This window comes from Argentina silus, assembly GCF_951799395.1.
Source record: "Argentina silus genome assembly, chromosome: 5".
In the NCBI taxonomy this organism is placed as follows: domain Eukaryota; kingdom Metazoa; phylum Chordata; class Actinopteri; order Argentiniformes; family Argentinidae; genus Argentina; species Argentina silus.
In genome coordinates, this window is record NC_139659.1 from 16,879,239 (window position 1) to 16,904,191 (window position 24,953).

General features: G+C 43.7%; 2 protein-coding genes across 2 annotated transcripts; one reads left to right on the forward strand and one right to left on the reverse strand.

Moving 5' to 3' along the window:
- Nucleotides 1-769: 769 nt before the first annotated feature.
- On the reverse strand, nt 770-5,683 carry skp2 (S-phase kinase-associated protein 2, E3 ubiquitin protein ligase). The gene is made up of 10 exons (XM_083670916.1): nt 5,645-5,683; nt 4,790-5,040; nt 4,483-4,594; nt 4,097-4,240; nt 3,844-3,978; nt 3,661-3,759; nt 3,335-3,462; nt 3,016-3,067; nt 2,757-2,864; nt 770-2,471 (listed from the first exon to the last, which is right to left on the reverse strand). The coding sequence occupies exons 1-10, from the start codon at nt 5,656-5,658 to the stop codon at nt 2,270-2,272; spliced, it is 1,245 nt and encodes a 414-aa protein (XP_083527042.1). The 5' UTR covers nt 5,659-5,683; the 3' UTR covers nt 770-2,269.
- A 582-nt stretch (nt 5,684-6,265) lies between these two features.
- LOC310804747 (rapamycin-insensitive companion of mTOR-like) lies at nt 6,266-24,360 on the forward strand. Its single transcript, XM_083670070.1, has 38 exons — nt 6,266-6,324; nt 6,449-6,496; nt 8,770-8,867; nt 8,977-9,041; nt 9,267-9,398; nt 9,498-9,561; nt 9,837-9,963; nt 10,102-10,271; nt 10,408-10,475; nt 10,566-10,633; nt 11,427-11,509; nt 11,751-11,838; nt 11,996-12,086; nt 12,177-12,243; nt 12,405-12,485; nt 12,664-12,764; nt 12,882-13,047; nt 13,137-13,238; nt 13,385-13,431; nt 13,613-13,748; nt 13,966-14,165; nt 14,417-14,543; nt 14,669-14,833; nt 14,971-15,047; nt 15,152-15,230; nt 15,340-15,449; nt 15,876-15,963; nt 16,099-16,191; nt 16,386-16,492; nt 16,591-16,829; nt 16,940-18,038; nt 19,618-19,795; nt 19,891-19,978; nt 20,100-20,294; nt 20,545-20,703; nt 20,824-20,947; nt 21,217-21,355; nt 21,537-24,360. Exons 1-38 carry the CDS (start codon nt 6,276-6,278, stop codon nt 21,609-21,611), a joined length of 5,193 nt encoding a protein of 1,730 aa, XP_083526196.1. The 5' UTR covers nt 6,266-6,275; the 3' UTR covers nt 21,612-24,360.
- Nucleotides 24,361-24,953: the final 593 nt, after the last annotated feature.

Consider the following 24,953-nt stretch of genomic DNA (forward strand, 5'->3'; position numbering starts at 1 on the left):
TAAAATTGAAATACAGAAATACCTCATGTACATAAGTATTCAGACCCTTTGCTATGACACTCTTAAAATTGGCTAAAATGCAAAAATGTCATCAACAAATCACTCAATAAGTTGAATTGAATCCATCTTAATGCAAGGATAATAGTTCATGTAATTTTGGGATTGGCTGTACATGAGGAATTTCTGTATTTCAATTTTAATAAATTGACTGAAATTTCTAAAAACCTGTTTTCACTTTGTCATTCTGGGGTATTGTGTGTGGATTGATGGCAAATTCTTTTAATTTAATCCATTTTAAATTGATTCTATAACAAAATGTGGAAAAAGTGAAGGGGTCTGAATATTTTCTGAAGGCACTGTAATTATCACAATGCAAAGAACTGTTCAGTTTGTGCTGATTCAGTGCAAGAATGGTCAAATATAATGAATCAAATGAGGCATTAATAATACTGTATACTTATACAACTATTACAAGGCAAATACTTCATAGAACAAAGTTACATTCTACTCTCAATGGCAAAGGGAAAGAAAAAAGACAGACCACATGGTCTATATTTTATGGTACTCAGCTCAGATGAGAACCTAAACAGCAGAACAAAGAAAAGCGAATGAATTTGTCCCTTTGCCTGTTATATAGACTTAAGTATTTAAATTAGAAGCTGCTTGCAAGGAGACCAATCAGAACTCAGTTTGACACCACAGAGCTCATAGCCATTTTCCCTTTGGGTGAAGGTAAACTGAAGAGGGGCAGAATTGGAGTTCTCCCCCTTCAACATCATCTTTTCCAACATGACAGAACTCTTTATATAAAACATTTATTTACATTGCAAATTGACATGTATTACATGAATATAAGTCATTTAATTTTCGACTGCATCAATAAGAACAAAATTAAAGTTTTACAAACTTCTTACCCAGATATGATCATTAACAGGAATCAGACCAAAAAAGACAATAAAACATTTATTTACATAAAAACTTGGCTTAGTACATTCAGACATTTCTAACATAGTAAATCGCATTTATCAATGCATGTATAAAAACAAGTTTCAAGTTTCACAAGAAATATGAACTAGACCAAACAGGTCTCAGATACATAGTGCCCTCTTGTGGCAGACACTATCCTTTTTTTCTACATGACATAATGCACTCTCATTGTAACACATTTAGGAACATGGTGACACTTTGATTCCCACAAATAAAGACTAGAGAGTACTTTCTGTACCATCTAGACACCCAGTCATCAAATAGACTGACGATATTGACTAAAAATGACTTAACATGAATAACCAAATGTCATTGATTGCTATGAATAACTGTCACTCCATCTTACATGTAAAACCTTAACATCTAACAATCGGATGTAAGAACAATCAGAATTGATCATGTCAACAGCACCATTACTGAAATTGGCCTTTAAAAATGGCAGTAATTTTGCTGTCATTTTATAGACATTATGAAGAGAGTGAATTACAATCAATACAATAACACGATGGATGGACTTCACTCGCTATAATGGAGCAGAAATGCACAAATTTAAAAGGGACCAAAATCGACCATGTTTGCCGGTGACAGTTAACACTGGCACTGACAACTTAGTTAATTAAATTGTCCACTACTATCGCTACAATTTCCCTTCACCAATTTCACACCAATATTCCAGGGATAATTACACTACTTCATCCAGCTGGTAAAATCTGGTGAGTAAAGCTTCATCCATCAAAATGCTTTTTCAAGTATATGGCGAGACTTTCTTTTAGACATTTTTCTCAAACAAATCTGTCTTTGGAATGTTATGGAAAGTAAATACATAGACAAATAGTAAACATAAGCGTTCTTCATGGTTATGATAAAAACAAGCTTTTTACTGATGACCAAGTTGTCTACACCATTCTTAACAAGTTCAACAGGTTAAACATTAATTTCAAGGTAAAAATATTTCTAAAAACGGTACCCTCCGTAAATTGAGCTGCATGGTATTCTATTAGCATTGCTGTGGAGAAATGCAATTTACCTGCGTTTTAAATTCTCATTCAAACTGTGCATCTGAACTGGCCCTCTCTTACAATGGCTAACACTGAACCAGTGTCTTCAATTATAAATTCAAGTTAATTCTGACAAAAGCAACACAAACATTGTCATGCAGTCAAAACCACCATGGCTCTGTGTGCACACACAACAAAAGAAACTAGAAAATCTATAGTCCTCCCTATCATGACGGCAAAAATAACTTTGTCATGCTAATGACAACCTGAGAAAGGCTGTATGACTAGGGCCTGTAGGCCAGCCGACAGGTCATGCCCCACATGGTGCGGACCTTTCTAGTTGTAGCGGTGGGGCGGGAGATACCGGAGAAAGGCTGGGTGTTGATCTGGAGCCGTGGCAACCCTTTCCTCAGGGTGAGCAGGTAGCTGTCTTGTACAAGTCCATAGACCTCCAATGTCTGCAACTCCAGGAACTTATCAAAATCACTGAAAACAAACAGGTTCAGTTAGTAGGGCTACGACAGGAAAACGGAGGACAACTGGCTGAAAAAGAGTGCCTACACATTTATTTTATCATTCAAGAGACTGTGTGTGTGTGTGTGTGTGTGTGTGTGTGTGTAATATATACACACACTTTGACATTTAGCAGACGCTTTTATCCAAAGCGACTTACAACAAGTAATATATATATATATATATATATATATATATATATATATATATATATATATATATATATAGAGTATGTGCATGCATGCATGCAGAACTTACGCCAAGGCAGCTGGGTGGATCTGGTAGCAACGACTCAATGCTAAGTGTTTTAGAGACTTCAGTTGTTTGAGGATGGGGAAACTATCGGTCGTCATAAGAACACTGTCACTGTAACACACAAGCACAAAAAGGTTCTATTAGGAACTGGGTTTATTTAGTAATACATCATTTACTTGACTAGAGGTGTAAATTAACTATGGAGTGATCATGGAATGACCATCCTAAAATTAGCATGCTTTCCTTGTGACTAGTTCCTCACCTTAAATCCAGATTTACAAGGTTAGGACATCTCTCCACCAGGGCTTTCACATCTGAAAAGAGGCAGGGTTACCTCATTGTTATTGGAGATATTCAAACAATCGTTTCAGTTATGGTATAAAACATGGTATTGTTCGACCAGGTTTAGAGGGATAGTATGTGCACATCCCAAAAAAACTAGGTGTTGGATCAAAGTGACAATAGTAGAGAAATGGGGGATCCACACACTGCTCCAAAAATGTGTCGTTTATTTGGAACGTTTGGACCCAAAGTGGGTAAACAACAACCAGTGTGTGGAAGGTAAGGAAGGCCCTCCTTACCTTCCATGGTGAGGTTATGCCTGTAGCCGCTGAGGTTGAGCTGGGTGATACTGGAGGGAATGTTACTGGCAACGGCCTTTATATGGTCGCTGCTGAACTCACACCACGACATGTTCAGCTCTTCAAGCCTGGACATACAAATAAAAAGAAGAGTTATGCGTCAGTTGATGTCATGTAAAGAGGAGGGTTTGTCAGCCACTTGCCCTTGCATTAAATCCATACTCAGACCTGGGACTCCAAACATTCTATGAACCATTCAAATTAAATAGAGTTGAAATGAGTTTGATTAGTTCTGAAATTAGTTGAAATTAGTTCTCTAAGCTTACCGTGTGCAGGATTTGAGCATCTCGCCAAGCGAGTTGGCAGACACACCAGAGCAGCCACCCAAATTAAGTCGTAACAGCTCAGAATTGTGGCTTAGGGACCTGTAGGACAGGTCAGGTAAGACTGTTAGAGTCATACAGAAAGTGTCTGAAATCAGTGTTTACAGAGCATTTGGCTTTACTCACTGAATGATGCTATCAGAGAGCTCCAGACCCTCCAAGCTTAGATTCTCTAGCCTTCTGCAACGGGAGATGATGTCATCTAGAACAGGGGTAGTGACAGTGCAGCTGGAGAGATCCATGTGCTGTACACGTACAGGCCTGAGACAGTGGCAGGGAGAGATGTTAATACTACCATAAAGCACCTGAATTAAAACACTGGTTAACTTTCAACATTTGAAAAATTAAATGGGGGGGGGGGGGGGGGGGGGGGACTCACCGTGTATTAGGGAAATGTGGTTCTCCAATGCAGGAACGGGGGCAGCGGAGTCCCAGTATCCCAGCTGAAAGGACCTGCACAAGAGCCTGATCAAGTTGGGCTTTCCCTACCAGGTCCACACTATGCCACAGTGACTCGTCAAACCTACCATGTCAAAATAGACAAGCAGAGAATTAATATCAATTCATATCATACATTCAGACTCAATGACACATTAACAGTGCTGAATGATTGTGGCATGATTATCACAATCAGAGGCTGTCAGAATGCAATACCTTAGATTTCTGACACTTTTTAATAAAGTACTGCAACAGTACATGAATGAAACGGCACATTCACAGAGCAAACAGCAATGGCAGACAGGTACATCGTGACCCCAAACTTACACTAAGCGATTCCAGCGCTTGCAGACCCGGGACATCCTGAGGAGGTCCTGTAGCGGCAGGCAGGCAAGGATCTCCAGAAGCAGCTCATCCGGGAGACTGTCCCAGGACAAACCTGTTATGTAAAAAAGCAATACATTAACCAAAAAGAAGACTAAAATAGGCCCCTGCATTTATTTTTTTTGCTAAATTAACTTCCTTGTTTACACGTAGTTACATATCCGACTTTCAATAAGAAAGGCTTCGAAATGAGAGTCAATTATCAAAAGCAGTGCTGCTTCATTATAGTTGAAGCAAAATCGATACACACCTGATGACTCCCTCTTTCGTCTTGGTCGCCTGGCAATCACAAACTGGTTTTCCTCGTTCTCTTTCTCTTTCGAGACCACCCGTGAATGCTTGTGCGGCGGTGACCATTGCTGGATGAGCTCTTGAGGGGTGTTCTCTGTGTCCAGGCCTTCTCCAAACATCGGCCTCTTCTTCCGTTTGTTCCTCTGAGAGGAGTGGGACAGCATGGAGCCCTCCAAATTCTCACTCAGACAGGGCAACTCCTGCAGTGTCCTGTTGAGAAGTGCATTCGGGAAGACACATTATTAAAATGAGACTCAGACACCGATCTATTCATCTGGCATACACATTACCCGGGAAATCAATGTTAATATGAGATGAGCAGGCAAATACTCCTGTTATCTTCCTAGCGGGGCCCGCCATTAGTGTTGGTTGGATGACGCTAGCTAGCTGCAAAGCAGCCTCAAAAATCGCGCCCAATCTAAAATATTTAAATTTACTACAATATTCATAGCAAGTATATTCTTAACTAACTATAATCAAACACTCTCGTCATTTTAGGTGTTGATAACTGTTGCACTAGCAAAGTTAAAGACCATGGAAATGGGTGAGACAGTGCGCGCGGTTTCGATTGTTATGCATGCCTAGTTCTATCATGCTTATACAGCCAGCTACCATTTAGTACTGTTCGTATTACAGTAGTTTACTTTACAAAGCAAATAGTTTCTTGTCACTGGATTGTGCAGCACAATGAATATACATCTGTGCATTAATTGCAAGCACAGTAGCACATGTCCGCCTGTCCAACAAAAATACACCAAGCAATCAGTTTCACCACGATCATCATACAATAAATCTGGTTAATTTCAAAGTCTACCTTTCGCGTGGCATTTCCCCTGATGCAGATCGACTGTAGTTCGTTGAATGTATTGATAAAAGCAGCAAATATCAAAGTTCACTGTATGAAAGCGGGACTATTTAAACCTCCCGCTTGATCACCCGCCTTCAGAGCTGTAGCGCTGGCACTGGTCTTCTTGTGATTGGCTAAAAAACTAAAGGAAGTGACTGGAAAAAAACAGCTCGTCTTCTTCACCGGGTTTGGCCAAACGAACGAATTGTGAGAAAGCTCTTTGGCAGGTCGCCATCCAGTGTGGAAGCAGTGGAAAACATTTCCATGGAGAACATTTTAATTATTTGTCAGGCAGGCAAAGGGACCACATCCTTGTCATTTCACCTAATTGAAATAATGTTTAAACGAGTTATTTTCGAGACGAATGTTAGCTCTGATTAATAATAATACCCCCACCTCACCAATCAATTACCATCCAGATATAAAGTCTTGTAAGAGAACTGTTAAATCCAGCTGTTATTGCCTTCTACGCAAGCATTATGCATTTGAGAAGTGGCTGAATCAGAGATTGTTTGAATGAGAGAAATGTACGAGACGGTATGTCTCGCGATAATCCCTGTTGATTCTGGTCCAGACAGTGTTGAATGATTCTGGAAAGATGGCGGTCAGCATCCGAGGCCGTCCGAGCCGAAGCATTCGGATGCGAGGTGAGGCTGATGTTTTCATCTGAACCAAAGGCTAGCAGCCCTCCGAAGCAAGGAGCTGAACTTTGATTGTGCACGACAGTCGCTGTCTCCTTCCTAACCTTGTTGATGCTACCTATTTTGACAGGTCGGAATGACAGTGGGGAGGAAAACGTGCCACTCGATCTTTCCAGAGGTAGGTTATGAATCAGATTGGAGTCAGCAGCATCCCACCATCTGATTGCTGCCGTAGGATGCTGCAATGTTATTGTGATAACTGTATTCATACATGCACAGTGTCTGTTGTGGCCTAGTATTGCGGCCTATTGCCAAAACATTTCAGGCGAACATGGTTTCCCATGTATTTACATTAGGTAAGCTAGTACTAGCAAACGTTAGCTAGCTTGTTGCGTTGCTGTGTTGTGATGCCAGGGTTGACTGTCATTAGCTAATTGATGCCTCTTAAAATTGTACTGAATAACAGTGGTTGTGAGATACTAGATGCTAGCTAGAGATATCAAACAATTTAGATGTTTTGATGTCATCGGTTTTTTTAGCTTACGTTACACTACTACGAGCCATATGGTTTGTTGTTGTTGTTGTTGTGCATGTAAACAAGCTGGTTCAATCTACAGAAATCATTCATGTATACTGCCTGATCCTCTACTGCTGTTTTGTTAGCTGTTAGTAGGCTACTAGTGGGTGTAACTCGCTCCTTAGCTTGTTGTTGCAGGGATAAAGATTGATGATGGAAAATGACTGATAATGTAAACAGCCCCATAGGCTATAGATTATTGCTAGGTCAGGTGTTGGATAAGCTCTCCTGTTGATGAATGAATGTCAGCAAAGAGTCATTTTCACAACTGGGCTGGATCACCCAAAATAAAAAAAATTTATCAATTAAACCCCAATTACTGGTTTGATGCCTCTTAAAATTGTACTGAATACCAGTGGCTGTGAGATACTAGATGTTAGCTAGAGATATCAAGCAAGGTAGATGTTTTGATGTCGACTGGTTTGTTTCACAGCAGATCAGCATCTTCCCAAAGACACACGCAGCCCTGAGGATGCTATGCAGACATCACTGGGTTTAGTGACAAATATATGGGTGAAGCTAGTTTGTTTTACACAACTCCCTGCCCATCCCTGAAATGTCTTCCTCAGTGAACTGCTTTGATGCTGATTTGAGTGACTGTAAGATCAGTGGGTTTGGTCACTTTTGTAGCCAGAGAAATGAAGTATCAAGTTTATTATGAGATGCCAAAAGGGAGCAAGCAATCAAATCAGCCGCAGTCGGAAGATTGTTCTTTCAGTCCTATAACAATCTATTCCTATCAACAAGAACAATGAAATGGCCACGTACAGTGGCAGGCCTTGTGATCAACAAACAGATGATCTATCAGCAGACAGTGGGCATTCATGATGATATTCTAGACAGTATTTGCATAGCCTAACTGCCTTTCAGTTTGACAAAGACTGCAAAGTACTATACATAACTTGAAGCTAAAGCTGAATTAGAAGGTATTTTAAGTGTCCCCATTACAGAGACATTCTGTCCCTGTGATATGCCATAGTTATCCCAGAGCTGCTTACCGCATGCCTAATTTGTCTGGGGCCCAGAATAGCTTCATCTTGCTTAATGCAGATATAGGCCTATTCAGGTTTTTGAGAATGAGGATTAGACATATAGCAGATTGGTCCACTGTGGTGAGGCTGTATACAGAGTGCATTAAGTTAATTTCGTTTCAGTTTGCTTGAAAACATTAGATTGTGCTGCCCCAAAAGATTTGTTTCGAATCAAGTCTGACATTAACATTGAATTTTACAAAACTAAACAAACTCAGTGACTTCGGGATGGAATGGATAATGTAGAATGGTGTGTCATGAGTGGTGTGTCATGTTTCTTGCTTCTGAGTATTTGAGTTGAGTGAATTTGAGTGAGCTGTGTACTTCCGAGCCAATCCCAAGCAGTTTTGGTTGCACTAACATTGTACAGAACAATTTATTGGGTTGTCACTGGAGCCCTACTGGGACAGTGATCTTAATATAGGCTCTAAGATCATTGTCCCAGGATGGATCTGTAGCCTGTGGCACTTTTGTTTACACCTGACTGTGTGCAGTAGCAAACAGTTCTTCCGGTGGGGCTACCTTTATTTAGGCCTGCCCTTATCCCAAATGTTTCTGTTTCCAGTTTAGTATGCTGGTCAAAATAATGAGACTTTCTCACGCTCATGCTGGTCTAACCTTAACACAGCCACAAACACATGTTTTCAGAATGAAGCCAGCTGATGCTCTGAATAAGTTGAAAGGCTAGTCATCTGAGCTCACCTTTACCGTGGTCTTTTACGATACAAACTTCCAGTTCAGTTGAAACCATTATGACCCATGAGTGGAGAGTGAATACACCTTACATACATCAGTGTAAAAGCTGAGATGTTTTACTTATCTACTGTCCATGTATGATTTCAGAGCCCTTAGACAACCTGCGTGAAATCCTTCAAAATGTGGCCAAGCAACAAGGAGTCTCCAACATGCGCAAATTAGGCCACCTGAACAACTTTATAAAGGTTTGTGGGCACCATCCCAGCAGACACCAAGTACCTGTGTTTATATTTGCTTATATTTGTGTTTATATTTGCTCGTGTTCATCTGGGTATGCTTGTCTTTCTCTCCCAGCTTCTCTGCAATGTAGGCCACTCAGAAGAGAAGCTTGGATTTACATATGAAGAGATCATCATATGGTGGGTCTTGATACAACTGAGCATCTCTGCTATAGTCCTGTATAAGCAGTTTTACTCTCTGTATTGATTATTATTATTATGTTTTGTGCTCAATTTATAATATATAATGTATAATAAAAGGCAGATAATGAAGTCAAGTGCAGTCTGTGTGATTGATTATTTCCCTATCTCCACCTATATTTGACTCTCTCTACTACTCCAACCTCCTCTTCGTCATTGTCTCAGCCTCCGGTTAGCTCTGCTGAATGAGGCTAAGGAGGTGCGAGCGGCAGGCCTGCGGGCTTTACGCTACCTGATCAGAGACAGCAGTATTCTCCAGAAGGTTCTACGGCTTCAGGTGGACTACCTGATCTCCAGGTGAGTGCTAGTATGTGTGTTGTCAGGATTATTTGTCTCTCTCAAGTTTGAGATACACTTTCTTGACTCCACTTAACCTTCGACTCGGTCCTTCTGCAGGTGCATAGACATCCAGCAAAGTAACGAGGTGGAGCGGACACAGGCCCTCAGGCTGGTGCGAAAGGTGAGACATTCCTAACTAACGAGGAATTCATTTTCCCAGCAACCCAGCATGCTCACACATGATCACACAACGCAGCACCAGCTATGTGTATGTAGACATCTCGTGTGTGTGTGTGTGTGTGTGTGTGTGTGTGTGTGTGTGTGTGTGTGTGTGTGAGTGTGTGTGAGTGTGTGTGTGTGTGTGTGTGTGTGTGTGTGTGTGTGTGTGTGTGTGTGTGTGTGTGTGTGTGTGTGTGTGTGTGTTTCATTTATGACTCTCTTTGCTGCCCCCTACAGATGATCACTGTGAATGCACTGCTCTTCCCCTCGTCTGTCACCAACTCCCTCATCGCTGTGGGAAACGATGGGCTGCAGGAGCGAGACCGCATGGTGCGTGCCTGTATCGCCATCATCTGTGAACTAGGTGAGTGACGGAGCAGAGCGCACACATCCATGTGTCCACCTGTGATGTTCTCTGTAGTCATGGTAAATGTATGCTGTAAAAATCCTGGTAAAATCATGCTGTCAAGGTAAAACCCTGTGTGCTCCTCCTCACCTGCAGCCCTGAAGAATCCCGTGGTGGTGGCCCAGAGGGGCGGTCTCAGCACCATACTGAAGAACGTGATAGACTGTCAGCTGAGCCGTATCAACGAAGCACTCATCACTACCATCCTACACCTCCTCAACCACCCACACACACGGCAGTATGTGCGCTGCGATGTGGAGCTCGAGGTACTAACAACACAAACCCACACAACAATAGGTTACATATGTACACTCAGGTCACATGGGAATGGGTGACTTTGATTATTTCCTCCTATACATTGTATAGTCTATCTTATACGAAATACATCTCTCTTTTTCCTAGCAAATCTTGGCCCCTTACACTGACTTCCACTACAGACACAACCCAGACACAGCAGAGGGGCAGCTCAAGTGAGTTTTGTCTGTATCTGAAGCATGCCGTTTAAATCTGATGCGGCATGAGTATTTTTTCTCAATCTCCATTTTTCACATTGACTTTAGGGAGGACAGGGAGGCTCGGTTCCTGGCCAGTAAGATGTCCATAGTTGCTTCCTTTCGCTCCTGGTCAGGTAAACCATTCTCCTTGAGAATCTCTAGTATCTCTCTATACATTCTGCAGCCTAGAGTACAAAATAAGTGCTGAACATTTTAATGGTAAACATGTACACTCACTGAGCACTTTATTCGGAACACCTGTACACCTTCTCATGGTGGAGGTGGTGTAATGGTGTGGGGAATGTTTTCTTGGCACACTTAATGGGCCCGTTAATACCAATCAATCATCGCTTGAATGCCACAGCCTATTTGAGTATTGTTGCTGACCACATGCATCCCTTCATGGCCACAATTTACTCATCTTCTAATGGCTATTTCCAGCATGATAATGCACCATGTCACAGAGCAAAAGTCATCTCAAACTGGTTTCATGAACATGACAATGAGTTCAGTGTTCTTCAGTGGCCTTCCCAGTCACTGGATCTGAATCCAATAGAACACCTTTGGAATGTGGTTGAACAGGAGATTCACAGCCTGAAAGTGCACCTGAAAAATCTGCAGGAATTGCGTGATTCTGGTCCATGTTATCATGGACCAGAATCTCAAAGGAATGTTTCCAACATCTTGTGGAATCAATGGCACGAAGAATTGAGGCTGTTTTGAGAGCAAAGGGAGGCCCTACCCAGTATTAGTATAGTGTTTCTAATAAAATGCTCAGTGAGTGTATAGTTTATAATGTTTCAAAGGAATCCGTGTGTATGCTGTATACCCACATAGCACTGTTGTGTGTAATGAGTCATGACTGTAGTATGCAGGGTATGAACATATGTCTGTCTCTCCCTGCGTTTTGTCCTCATCTCACCCCAGGCATCATTAACCTGTGTAAGACAGGCAACTCTGGAATCCAGTCCCTCATTGGCCTGCTCTGTATACCAAATATGGAAGTAAGGGTAGGTACAGTATGAAGCATTAAATGGACATGACCAGTATGTGATAATAGTGTAGAGGACATACTGTGTCCTCTTCTTAGCATTCAAGATTGCATTTACATTTGTACTCATGAACATAGACAACAACCTCATCCAATGGAACATTTTCTGCCTTCTGTGACGGCATAGTCAAGTGTCCATATAGGTTGTAGTGTCTGTAGTCAGTGTTTATAGACCTTGTCTCTGTCTGTCTCTCCCACAGAAAGGCTTGTTAGAGGTCATGTATGATATCTTCCGGCTCCCTGTGCCTGTTGGGACTACAGACTTTATTGAAGCACTTATCAGTGTAGGTGGGTAAAGGAAAGCCAGTTTTTGTTTTTGTTTATTTCCTCAAATTGAGATTTGCCACTTTCCTCTTATCATGTTTATCTGCTATTCCGTATATCTCACTGAAATATATCAGCCAAGGGCATTTACTTAGTAATGTGTTCTCTATTCCCCATGTAGACCCCAGTAGGTTCCAGGACAGTTGGCGATTATCAGATGGCTTTGTGGCTTCTGAAGCTAAGGTTATTCTTCCACATCGAGCTCGGTCAAGGTAAGAACCACTACTTCTAACCTCTACTTCACTCAGTGAACAATGAGGATTTTTGTTTTAAATTACTCCATGTTTACTCTGTCTCTTCAGGCCTGATCTAATGGATAACTACCTTGCTTTGGTACTGTCTGCCTTCATCAAGAGTGGACTACTAGAGGTACAATCATCCAGTACCATATGTTTTATGTTCAGCCCAAATAGTGCTGCTAGATATAAGTCAATGTCAGTTCTATTAGGTTAATGATACACACATAAACACATGGCTTTTTAAAGTCACAAGTTTTAGTCTTAGCCTTTCTCTACTCACTCTCTTCACAGGGTCTGGTTGAGGTGATCACCAGCAGTGAAGACAACATCTCTGTACGAGCCACCATTCTCCTGGGAGAACTCCTCCACATGGTAACCTACTGTTTTGTGTTCTATTTATGTTATGAGTCATCTGTGGTCAATGACCTGGACCAGAGGAGGATGTGCTCTAAATACACACAGGAGGATACTTTCTTTTGTTTCTGTCAAAAATAATAGTTTATGGCAGTCATTGGTTGTTAGTTGACTGTTTGTTTGTATTTTCCTCCAGGCCAACACCATCCTCCCTCATAGCCACAGCCACCACCTACACTGTCTGCCCACACTCATCAACATGGCTGCCTCCTTTGACATCGCCCAAGAGAAAAGACTGTGAGTGGCAGCCACTTAGAGACCCTATAGCACAGTAGTCCCATGAACAAAGTCATGTAATCTAGTTAATAGATACTGTATGTCGATGACAGTTCTATAACTGTCATCCCTTTTTAGACGGGCGAGTGCGGCGGTCAACTACCTGAAGTGCTTTCACGAGAAGAAGAAGAGAGGACCCAAACCCTACAGCCTCTACCTGGACCACATCGTCCGCAAGTCCGCAGCTTCACATTACTGTAGAGACCAGCACTTTAGACCACAGAGAGATATCTTTGTCATTAAGGTACATCGTTATACCATGATGCCCAAGTGTTGTAGAGCTACTCCCTGTGGCTGCTGATGGTAACACAGGCCTGTTTACACTGACCATAGGACACTGAGGATGCTCTCATGATGAACCTGAGAGACAGCCACATCCTAAACCATAAGGAGAATCTAGACTGGAACTGGATCCTCATCGCAACCATACTGAAGGTGATTGGACCAGGGCTGGTATTCTCAGGGGATGTGTTGATGTGTTCATTCCATTCAGTGTCGGTTGTTCTATATACCGTATTGTTCTATTGTCGTCATAACATCATTGGGTTTTAATTTTGCTTGTTTTTTTTCTTCTTCTGTAGTGGCCCAATGTAAATCTACGTAGCAATAAGGATGAACAGATGCATAAGTAAGTGCAACTTCATTTTCTTCCTTCTCCTCCTGTTGGACTCTCTCTAGCTCATAAACTAGAACTAGAACACAATGGTTCAAAGGTTCATTCGGGTGAAATAATATGCTTTTTGATGGTGGGTCCTGGTCTTCTGTCTGTCTAACTGTCCAACTGACGTGGTCTGTGTGTGGTTCCCCAGGTTCGTGCGGCGGCTACTGTTCTTCTACAAGCCCAGCAGTAAGCTGTACGCCAGCCTGGAGCTGGACCACAGCAAGGCCAGGCAGCTCACATCGGTGGGCTGCTCGTTCATCGAGTTCCTCCTGGAGTCTGAGGAGGTGAGGGTAGGGGTTTCAGAAGGAGGCAAACACTCATACACTACAGACATTGACATATATAAGCAGAAATGTTTGAATAAGTCAAACTTAGCTCTATTAATGAATGACAAGTGTTCGAAATGTTCGAAACATATAAAAACCCTCTTATAAATTGAACTGAATTTCAGTCTGAGCTGTCTGCGTCCTTCTGTCTCGACTCTCACAATCTCCCTGTCAGGATGGGCAGACCTACCTGGAGGACCTGGTGAAGGACATAGTTCAGTGGCTCTCCTCCTCCTCTGGGCTCAAACCTGACCGCAGTCTCCAGAGCAACGGCCTGCTCACCACTCTAAGTCAGCACTACTTCCTGTTCCTGGGCACGCTCTCCGCCCACCCGCACGGGGTTAAGATGCTGGAGAAGTGCAGTGTCTTCCAGTGGTCAGTCTCTACCCCTAACCCTAAACCTTTTTCAAACCGGTTCTCTTACATGTGAGATCCCGAAGGCCTTGGAGGCTGTTCCATCTAGAAATGTCTGCAATGGCTATTGGGGGTTAAGACCAATAAGACCCATTTCACTTTTCCTCATTTTCGTTAGTCCACTTTCATCCTCACTTTTAATGATTGTGTTTGAGATTAATTTGGTACTTGAGCAGTGCTTTCTTCCTCTGTCCTCTTGTGTGCTCTTGTAGCCTGTTGAACGTGTGTACTCTGAAGAATCAGGACCACCTGCTAAAGCTCACTGTGTCCACACTGGATTACAGCCGTGACGGGCTGGCCCGGGTCATCCTGTCAAAGATCCTCACTGCTGCCACTGATGTAAGGAAACCACAGCTAACACTGATGAAAAAAACAGATAGGATAGTTTGAGCAATGCAAGGTTTTGACTGAGGTGGAGCAAGTTGGAGGTATGTTCTCATACGCCCTTTGTCCGCTCCTTACAGAACTGCAGGCTGTATGCCACTAAACACTTGCGGGTGCTTCTGCGTGCCAACGTGGAGTTCTTCAGTAACTGGGGCATCGAGCTCCTGGTCACCCAGCTCCACGACCGCAACAAGACCATCTCTATGGAGGCTCTGGACATACTGGACGAGGCCTGTGAGGACAAGGTGAGGGACGAGGAGCGGTCGTGTGTCATGTCGTTCTGTTGTTCCCTGAGCACTGTTGTGCCTTCCCGTCTGAGTTGTGTCTTCTTGTCAGCTGTGTGTTTGCTGACATGGCTATCTGTGGTGGTCTTGTCCTCCAGGCAAACCTCCATGCGCTCATCCAGATGAAGCCAGCTCTCACACACCTAGGAGACAAGGGGGTCCTGCTGCTGCTACGGTAAGAACACAGGGACATTTCTAGTTAAGCTCAGGCGTCTTCGAGGGGTAGCTGCCTGTCTGTATTAGCCACATGTCCCTTACCCCTGGTGTTCCTGTCTCCAGGTTCCTGTCCATTCCAAAGGGCTTCTCCTACCTCAATGAGAGGGGCTATGTCACCAAGCAGCTAGAGAAATGGCAGAAGGTACGTTTAACTAGAACAAATCGGGCTGTGCTGTTCTTTGTTGCCCAACACACTCAGACGTTGACATAACAGTCTGTGAGTATTTCTATTACACCATATCTCCATACAGGAGTACAACCTTAAGTATGTGGACATGATTGAGGAGCAGCTGAACGAGGCCCTCACCACATACCGCAAGCCTGTAGATGGAGACAACTATGTACGCCGCAGCAACCAAAGGTCAGAGCCCTGTCCAGTGCCTAGAAACCTGGCTCTTCTCATTAGCTTATGCATATGGGGTTTAGACCTCATTTACATAACATTTTTGACATTTAGCAGATGCTTTTATCCAAAGCGTCTGCTAACAACAAGTACATTTGTCGAAAGTAAGTGAATCATCTGTACATCAGTCATCATCATAAAAAATAAATAAAAATAATCTATGCTAGGACCAGGGGCCATTGGCAGTCACAATGCTAGAATACCTCTTATTAACAGTAGAGGAACTGTACAGAGTAGTGGGGGGTGAAGAGGTCTTTAGGAGGGACAGTCAAGATGTAGCCACGGTGTTGGATAACTTTATTTTGTAAACAAGTCCGAAAGTAACATCCAGTAACTGAATTAAAAAGTCTGTTTCTTCTCACCCATTATTTGTTCACGTGGCAGGTTACAGAGGCCAAATGTTTATCTTCCTGTGCACCTGTATGGCCAACTTGTCCATGATAAGACAGGCTGCCATCTACTGGAAGTCCAGGTACGTGCATGCTTTAGCTACCTATCCAATACAACAGCCATGTAGCAATTACTAACACATTTAAACATATGCCTTTATATAACTGTCTCCCTTTATTCTCTTGCTCTCCCTCTCTCTCTCCTCTACTTCCCTCAGAATGTGGTTCCTGACCTGAGCTACACTGTTCGCTCTCCAATGCTGGACAAATGGGAGGGCATCAAACAACTGAAGGCAGCACTTTGGGCACTGGTAAGTACAGTTTCGGACGTGTGTATTACCTCCACATCTGGTGGGGTAGAACTAGTCAAGCGAACACTGTCCCTATAAGAGATTCTGTTATGAATATGACTCAATATGCATTCCATAATGTTGTCATTGATCTTAATAGTTTTCAATATAGTATGAAGTGAACATTTATGGTTGTAATCTATATATGTTTCCAGGGTAATATTGGGTCATCAAACTGGGGGCTGAACCTGCTCCAAGAGGAGGGGGTGATCCCTGACATTGTGGCTCTGGCCCAACACTGTGAGGTCCTGTCCATCAGAGGGTAAGAGTCTGAACTTGATCTCTCACCTGAGCTCACTCCACTCTGATACATGTTTCCATTATCTCTCTCTGATATCTCTGCTGTGCTGCTGTGTGTAGGACGTGTCTATATGTGCTGGGGCTGATCTCCAAGACCAGGCAGGGCTGTGATATGCTGAAGCAACACGGCTGGGACGCTGTGAGGCACAGCCGTCGCACCCTGTGGCCTGTGGTACCTGATGATGTGGAGCCACAACCCAACCCCCCCACCCTGCTCTCCTCTGTTCCCAGCACCCTCAGCCTCACCTCAGAGTCCACCAGTTCTAGACACAACAGTGAGAGTGACTCAACACAGCCCAGTAAGACTCCTGTCCCCGTTCCCATTACTAAGTTATGAGTGGACAATTAGCGGTCAACCTGTACCCACAGTCGCCCATGAGTGTATTCTAACTGTTTTGGGGTTTTCCAGGTCTGTATATCCTGGATGATGAGAGGCTGGAAGGATGTGACCTGTCAGAGGAGCCTCCACTGTACATGAGGCCCAAGCTCCTGAAGGACCGCAGCCCCTTCACCCTCCTGGCCTCCAGCCGCTTCCGCAACCGCCTTCTCCACTCCCTCTCGCTCTCTGGGAAGAAGCTCCGCAGCACCAACGACCCCAAGGGCAGCACCAGGGGCCACGGAGGGGGGGTGGAGGGAAAACAGGGACGTAAATGCACCGTCACTGAGCCCTCCACTTACACCTTTGGTCCAGCAGACGTCTTCCCCGTTTACAACGACGGGCACCTGCCTAAGAGCCCCTCTGTCAGCCTGGAGACTTCGTTCGTGGGCAGCAAAGCCTCAGAGAACCGAGGGAGTACTCCTAGCATTGGAGAGGGGGATGGAGATGGAGAGGGTAGGCTGCCCAGACCCATGGTAGGGGGAGGGTCTGGCGTGGGGGAGAGCCAGCGAGAGCAGAGTAGTCGCGAGCGATTGGCGGGAGACGGGCCGTCAGGAGGGGGGGGGGCCCAGTTTAAGAGCCGCAGTCAGAGCTTCAACACGGACACCACCACCAGTGGCATCAGCTCCATGAGCTCTAGCCCTTCCAGGGAGACCCTGCCCTCCACGATAGACACTGACTGTGTCAGTCTCAACACTGTGATCAGCGCCCAGACCATCCAGACCCTGCACTCCCTCACTCCCCAGGCCCACACCACCCACCTCTCCCTCTCCAAGTCCAGCTCTGCCTCTCTGGTCCCCCCCGGCTCCTCCCACACCCTCCCTCGCCGCGCCCAGTCCCTCAAGTCTCCCTCGGTGACCACCCTGAGCAGCCTGACCGACTACGGCCTCATGTACTCCAACTCCCGGGATGCGCTGGGCTATGCCACGCTGAAGTACGGCAGTTCCCGCGAAGCTTACGGAAGTCAGCGCGACGCTCTGGGCTACGCCACACTCAAGCGGCTGCAGCAGCAGCGCATCCACCCCTCCTTGTCCCACAGCGAGGCTCTGGCCTCTCCAGCCAAAGACGTGCTCTTCACAGACACCATCACCATGAAGACAGGCAGCCTGGACTCCAGACTCACTCCACGGAGGTAACACTCACACCAGAATGCCCCAACAAACACTTTTCCACTCACAGAAACCACTGGCCTTACCCTGGTCATATATACACACACACACACACACCCCTCCACTCCCTTCTCCCCACCCACATGCACTCACGCATTCCTTTTCAATTTCCACTCCCATCTGCTTTTGCAGTATAACCCATGATGACGAATATCAACAGTTCCAGGAATCATTTTAATTGTCTCTGTTGCCCCACTGTCTTCCTCTCTTGTATGTGCTCATGTTGCTTCCCTTTTTGGGCTTACGATATCATGCAATGAGTCTGTGTTTTTGAAACTTGTGAAACATGTTGACATGTCTGGTGTTAAAAGGAATTTACCACAAGTTGAGTCACAGGAGACCAATAGACTTTGCATGAGGTCACCCTTCAGATATGATCCTCCCTTCTTCAGTAGTAGGCTAATGGAGATGCAATCCATTTATTTGAGTACTCTATCACGTTATGCATCAAACTGCTGCTCTTCTTAACTCCTTCCTCTAAATTCTTGATTCATTAGGCTGATACAGTATGTATGTGTTATTGTGAGCAATTGTAATGTGTTGTTTTTGTGTACTGTGTACAATGCATTTTTTACCAGTCTGTTTTTCATACAATTTGTTTGTGTGTGTTTGTGTACCCTTTGGGATAAGATGTGCTCTCCCTGGATCATGAAATGAAGTGGGAGGTACTGTAACTTACTCTGCACTCAGGGTAGAGAGAGTGACCCCCCCCCCCACACACACACTCCTCCCTTTGAGGCGATACATTGCTTCTTTCCCCAGTTCCAAAATAGACGAGCAACCCCACTGAGCAGACCATATCCCTGTAGACCCCAGCACCCCCACCTCTCCCCTATGGGCAGTAATGCGCTGTGTATGTGCTGTTTCTGATGGTCCTCCTCCTCAGGTGTTCAGTAAAGAGGTTTGGCTGTTTGGGCCATGGCCCAGCCGGGCCCCGCCGCAGGCCAGTCAGAGCCCTGCTCCCACGGTGCGTGGACATCTTAACAGGCTCCCCCGCCCCTCTCCCTCTCCTTCTCCCTCTCCCGGTTATTTGGAAAGTCCTGGTTTTGTATTGTAGAGGTGCTTGCAACCTCCCGTTCCTCTCCTTCGGCATCATCCCCACTGTGCCCCCTCTGACACCTGGTCTGACCCCTGCTGTAATCATTGAGTAGAAGTGACGTGAACCCACCATACCCCCCATATTACACCTCCTAAGTTACAGTAGGAGATGACTAGCCCCTCGGACGGTGTTATTTTGCCTGTCCTTCGGTTATTGTCAGGTTTATGTGCCGTGTAATGGATACGGCACCTCCTCCTCCCTTCTGCATTCAAACCAGCTGAGACTTGTAGAAACTCTTCTTTTATGATTGCTTTGGATATTCACTGTGCAGAGGTATTTACTTGCGATGCCGCCAAGACTGCTTGGGGCTGATTCAAGTGGGTGACTGATGACTTTGTTTATAAAGTTAAAACTCACCACGTTCTCTCCCTCTCTCTCTCTCTCTCTCTCTCTCTCTCCCTCTCCTCCCTCCATCCTACATTTCTATATGTCCTGTCTGCCAGGTTCCTGAAGGCTCTGAGTTTTGCCTCCCTGGATAAGGAGGATCTCTTGAGCCCTATCAGCCAGACCTCTCTACAACGCTCCTCGTCTGTGCGCTCAATGGTGTCCAGCGCCACCTACGGCAGTTCAGACGACTACATTGGCCTGGCACTGCCGGTCGACATCAACAACATGTTCCAGGTACACTTGTTGTATTACGGTATCCGTCTCATTGTTTTCATAGCACTCTAAGGGCCATGTCTCCTGATCACTGTGATGCTGGGTTTTGTTCCTAGATAAAAGAAACGCCGTATTTCCAGAAGAGGACCAGCCCTCCCTCTGAGGAAAGATCTGCCAAATTCTTCTCTGGAGACTCGGTCGATAGTAAGAAATAGCACTAGATAGATGTGCAGTATAGCACTGAACTTAGCACAGGTTAATCTTGGCTCTGCATCTTCTTAATGTATGTATGTGTTCCCTCTCTCTTCTACCCTGTCATTCTCAGGCCCCGGTGACGGCTCTCGGCACGGTGTCCTGCGCTCCCAGCTCAGCATCACAGAGCTGATGGGGGTGAGCCGGGCTGAGCAGCAGAAGCTACTGGGCTCAGAGGAGACTGGCCTACAGGAACACAGCGATGACAACTGTCTCTACTGCACTGGCCTCTCAGTGCTAGGCTTCAACTCTCACAACAGCAACCCAGGTCAGCAAGAGCCTCAGAAACACAACAGAACTAGATGCGCTCTATATTCAGTGTGATGCTATTTCCTCAATTTTTTGCTGTTTTTTTTTTTTTTTTTTCATCCAATCAATTATCAGTAGGCAGGGCAAGCACAGTAACAACATTGTTTTTGGTCAAAGCTACATTTATCAAGAAAGCATTTGTAATGAAAATCATATACAAATAGTTATCCTGGTCTGGTTCAACCAACCCTCTCACATTTCTCCCTCAGACTTGACTGAGGACCCCCCTTTCTCAGAGTGGTGCAGTCCTCCTGTACAGAACCATATAGAGACCATGGCCCAAACCAAACTGTCAGGGGTGTCAGGATGCAGCGATGCCGTGTCCCAAGGCTCCATAGGAAGCACACGCAGCACTGAACTAGTTTTGGGTAAGGTTTTTAAATCATGTTTTTATTTTCACATGTGGAAAGCTTTTCTATCAAGCTTTTGTTTTGCGGAGTAGTTGTGGGGTAACCCTCTGCTCATGAGTGTTTTCCATGCCCTCTCAGGAGTGAAGTCCATCCCAGAGGATGCTCCGGCTGGCAGGGTTCTCCTGAGGAAGGAGGTCCTCCGTCTGGTAGTCAACCTCAGCTCCTCTGTGGGGACAAAGGGCCATGAGACCAGTCTGTTAACGTAAGACACACAGACATGCATGCACACACACACTCACACAAACACACTCACACACAAAACATCTTTTAGACCTTTAACTGCATTAGCAAAAGCAGTTACAGCGGGTGTGTCTGAGTTGTTTTTGTGGTTTGCTATGTCTTGGCACAGAGCTGCTACACTCACATCAGCTCTTCCCAGAAGTGTATACATATCATACCCATTTTTTGTGTGTTTTGTATCCGTCATTCTCTCAGGAGGTTAATTTGCTTGTGTGTGTGTTGTCTTTGCAGGATAAAGGAGAAGTTCCCCTATGCATTTGATGACATCTGTCTTTACTCTGAGGTGTCCTATCTGCTGGCTCACTGCATGTTCCGCCTTCCTTCACGTCGCTTTATCCAGGAGCTCTTCCAGGACGTGCCATTCATACCGGTAAACACACACACACTAAACACACACATTCCTGGCAACACAGGAAAGCATGTAATTCTTATTGGGTGTTAATTTAACTTCTCTCTTTCTGAAAGTAATGAGTTTCTCTGAAAGTTGAACACTATGACTCAAGCATTTATTTGCAATGGACCAAATGATTTCTTTCTCTCTCCTATTGTAGATGTACGAGGAAGCAGAAAGCATCCTAGACGTACCACCAAAGAACGCCTCACCCGACCATCCCTCTGACCCATGAGGGTCCCCGTCTCCCTTTTCCCAGCCTGACAGACCCTGTGTCACCCTCACGCAATCTTGAGTCAACCCCCTACCCTGACCCTTAATTCAACTCTCTCCCTGAATCCTGAGTCATATCCAAACTGAGTCACCTCCAACTGCCCCACATCCTCCCCAGCTTCTCCAGCCTGACTGAACTGTGTATGTCCTCCAATGACAGCGACTGGTCGCAAACATGGGATTTCGACAGAGATGGAGGGAAAAAGATGGCGGAGGAGGGGAAGAAAGAGGTTCTTCCTAATGACTTGATGAGTTTGAGATATGAGAAATGGTGGAAACGGGATGAACAAATATTTGTATTTTATTTGATCAAACAAGTAGAGCCAGTTGTAACCTTTTTATAACAGAAAAAAAAGCATTATCATCTGAATTTGGACTACAATCAATTCCAAATGGGGGGAAAAGAAGCACTTCAAATGTTCAATGCGGTTCGTTCCCATTTTTACTTCAAGGTCCATTCTTGAGGGCTTCCTCAGTTTTTCTTAGTATATAACTGCATCCTACAGTACCACTGATATGAAGTAACAAAGCATGTATTTTTAGCTCAGCTTTCCCCCAAGTGGATCCATTGACTTTGACTCAACACTAACGAGGAGGGTTCCCCTGCTTTCCATAGCAATTCCTCAACACTACAGTAAACCTCTCTGCATCTGGAGAGAGGACCATGACATTGTGAATATCCATCTGTCTTATCCTTGCACCTGAACAAAGAATAGTAAAAGAGAGGAATGCATATAGGAGTTTTGGTATCTCTCTGTTTTATGACCACAGATACAGGTAAGCCAGACAATCATCATTCATTGATGCCGTTTGGTCTCTGTCGTTGACCTGTGCGAAAGAGAAGATGTTCCTTCTTGCCCCTTGCTGGATTTTATTTTTGTTATGTTTTGGTTTATTTGTCTGTTATTAACCATTTATGCCAAGAACTGAACAACTACTAGGTATGAAAACTACCAAATGTTTTGTCTGTGGGGTTTCAGCACAGGGGTTATTAACTTTCAGTTACTGAACCATTTTTAAGGCTGCATTAGTTTTTTTTATATTACTTTGCCATTTAAATCCTTGAGAGAAAGCAATGGGTTTGTTCAAGAGAAATGTGATGCCTGTAATAGGTCAAAGAATACTGTGTGTAATGTCAGGTACTGTTTGTTGTATTCATGTTCGTACATTTCTCCTCTTCTGACTGGAAAACAGTCACTATTTGACAGCCAAGGAGGGTGCTGCTTCAGTAATGGGCACACGACAGTTGCCATTCCTCATACATGGATCCTCTGGTACTTATTACTGCCTTTAGTATACACTCAGACAGTCAGAAATGGGAGACAGGAGCCAACATGTTGAGGCGGTGATGGTACATTCTGAACTTTCTGAACCAATAAGAACGTTTATTTTAGTTTGTTTCCTGCTTGAATAGCTTATCTACCTTTTGTCCCTAATGAACTGACACATGTTGACCCTTGAGAGAGACACCAAGTACACAGTCATGCAAAGAAGAAATGTAAAGCTTGAAGTGTAATATTGAACTGTTCTTCTGATTATGAAGTACAGCACTCAAACATGTATAGTTAAATTCCTTCTTTATTTCCAGAGGGATTGTTTGTCATGAAGAAGAGTCAATAATCACGAAGCAACAGCCACTCCTAAGTTAATCAAATAGCCACATGTTGTTGAAATGACAGTCCAACTGTCTTAAAACATTTTAATAGGGTTTTTTACTGCTGTTTTTTTTGCTATGCAATATGCCTGATAATTGTGAACCTACATTTACATGTATATGTTAATTATTGGTTTGAAGAATGATAGGGTTTCATTTGTACTTTCTCCACTTTTGTTAATTGTGTTTAGGCAGCTGGAATTACTTTGCCTTATTATTTGTATTTTCTGACATACTATAAGAAATTGTCCTGAGCTTTATCTGATCTAATTATCGACAATATTCCTCTGTATAAATGGATAATGTGGAAAAGGTCACGTTTTCTGATGTCACTTTAAAAAAAAAAAAACTGTCTGCAAGCACAGAATTCTAAAGATACAGTCTATAAATGTGCATGTTGTGTCACTATTGTAATGAAATCTAATAAGGTGGACTGATTAGTAGGCCTTTTGCAGAATCCCCCTGTCTTTCTGTTGCTTAAGCATTAAGCAAGGGCTGAGCCTCTGTTCATTTTCTCAATTAACTGCAAAAAGAGCAAAAATCTACTTTAACATGACTGACCTTTTAAGTAGATATTGAATAAAATAAATTATTTGGGAACATCATTGGACTTCCTGTTGGGGACCAAAAAGCCAAACTGACATTCATAGTGGTACATGTTCTCTAACAATTGTTTGGAGCAGCAGAAGAAGTAATAACTTAAATATTTAACATTTGTGTACATTTTGAGTAATTTGAAAACATGAGCACCTTTATTCATAAAGTGTTGTAAGTGGACTTATGATACTATGCTTCTCTAAAGCACTGTATAGGATGGTAAGACCGAATCTTTGTTATGTATCTGTACCATGAAAGACTTGGAACAGAGACAAAGATAAGAGAAGTGTTATTTATATTTTTCCTCAAGAGAACATTTTCAAGAAGCTGTATATAAGTCTGTGTTGTTGTTCTTGCCCAATTTGTGGTTTCCCTTGTACAATATCCTGGATGTTGTGGCATTATGGGCCATAAGAAACAATCTTATTAAAGGGATGCATTGATAATAAAACATACATCAACTACTCACCTGTTGCCTTGTGTGTCTCTCTGTGTCATTGTTTTCATATATAGATGTTTTCAATCATACAGCAGGTGATGGTGTTCCACAACCACAGCCATGAAGTTACAGGAACCATAAAGTACACGCATATAGAATACACTGTTCTATCTGTTGACAGCAACAACAAGAATGTACAATCAGAATGTAAAAAAATTACATCTATGGCATTTAGCAGACATGTAAAAACATTGCCAAATCCGTGAGGAATCAAACCATGGATGCAATCTGGCTCCTACTGTATGACTTAGGATTTCTATAAATGTAATTTTCATTTCCTGTAGGGCCTGAGGTTTCATTTTACTAACCACTAGTGAATAGCATCACACTGATAGATGCCTGCTGTTGGTAGCCTATGATAATGGTAACATTATGAAAATGTAATTTTGATCGAAATGATTGGCTACCATACACTGGTAGTAGGCTTATACCAATGATTATTTCACAAAATCTATTACAATCAAAACGTGGAAGCACTCGATGCGGCCGAGTATAACAAATAAAAGATATGGATAAATAAAAAATATATTCCGAAAAAATATGGCCCATTCCAG

Excerpts from the sequence above, each read along its gene's own strand:
- skp2 (XM_083670916.1), bottom strand. Across the intron at positions 4,241-4,482 it reads AAGCGCTGGAATCGCTTAGT|GTTTGACGAGTCACTGTGGC; the intron begins GTAAGTTTGGGG and ends TTGACATGGTAG. Across the intron at positions 3,760-3,843 it reads CTCTCTGATAGCATCATTCA|GTCCCTAAGCCACAATTCTG; the intron begins GTGAGTAAAGCC and ends CCTGTCCTACAG.
- LOC310804747 (XM_083670070.1), top strand. The coding sequence starts at position 6,276 with ATGGCGGTCAGCATCCGAGGCCGTCCGAGCCGAAGCATTCGGATGCGA. Across the intron at positions 6,325-6,448 it reads CCGAAGCATTCGGATGCGAG|GTCGGAATGACAGTGGGGAG; the intron begins GTGAGGCTGATG and ends CTATTTTGACAG. Across the intron at positions 10,272-10,407 it reads GCTGCGATGTGGAGCTCGAG|CAAATCTTGGCCCCTTACAC; the intron begins GTACTAACAACA and ends TCTTTTTCCTAG.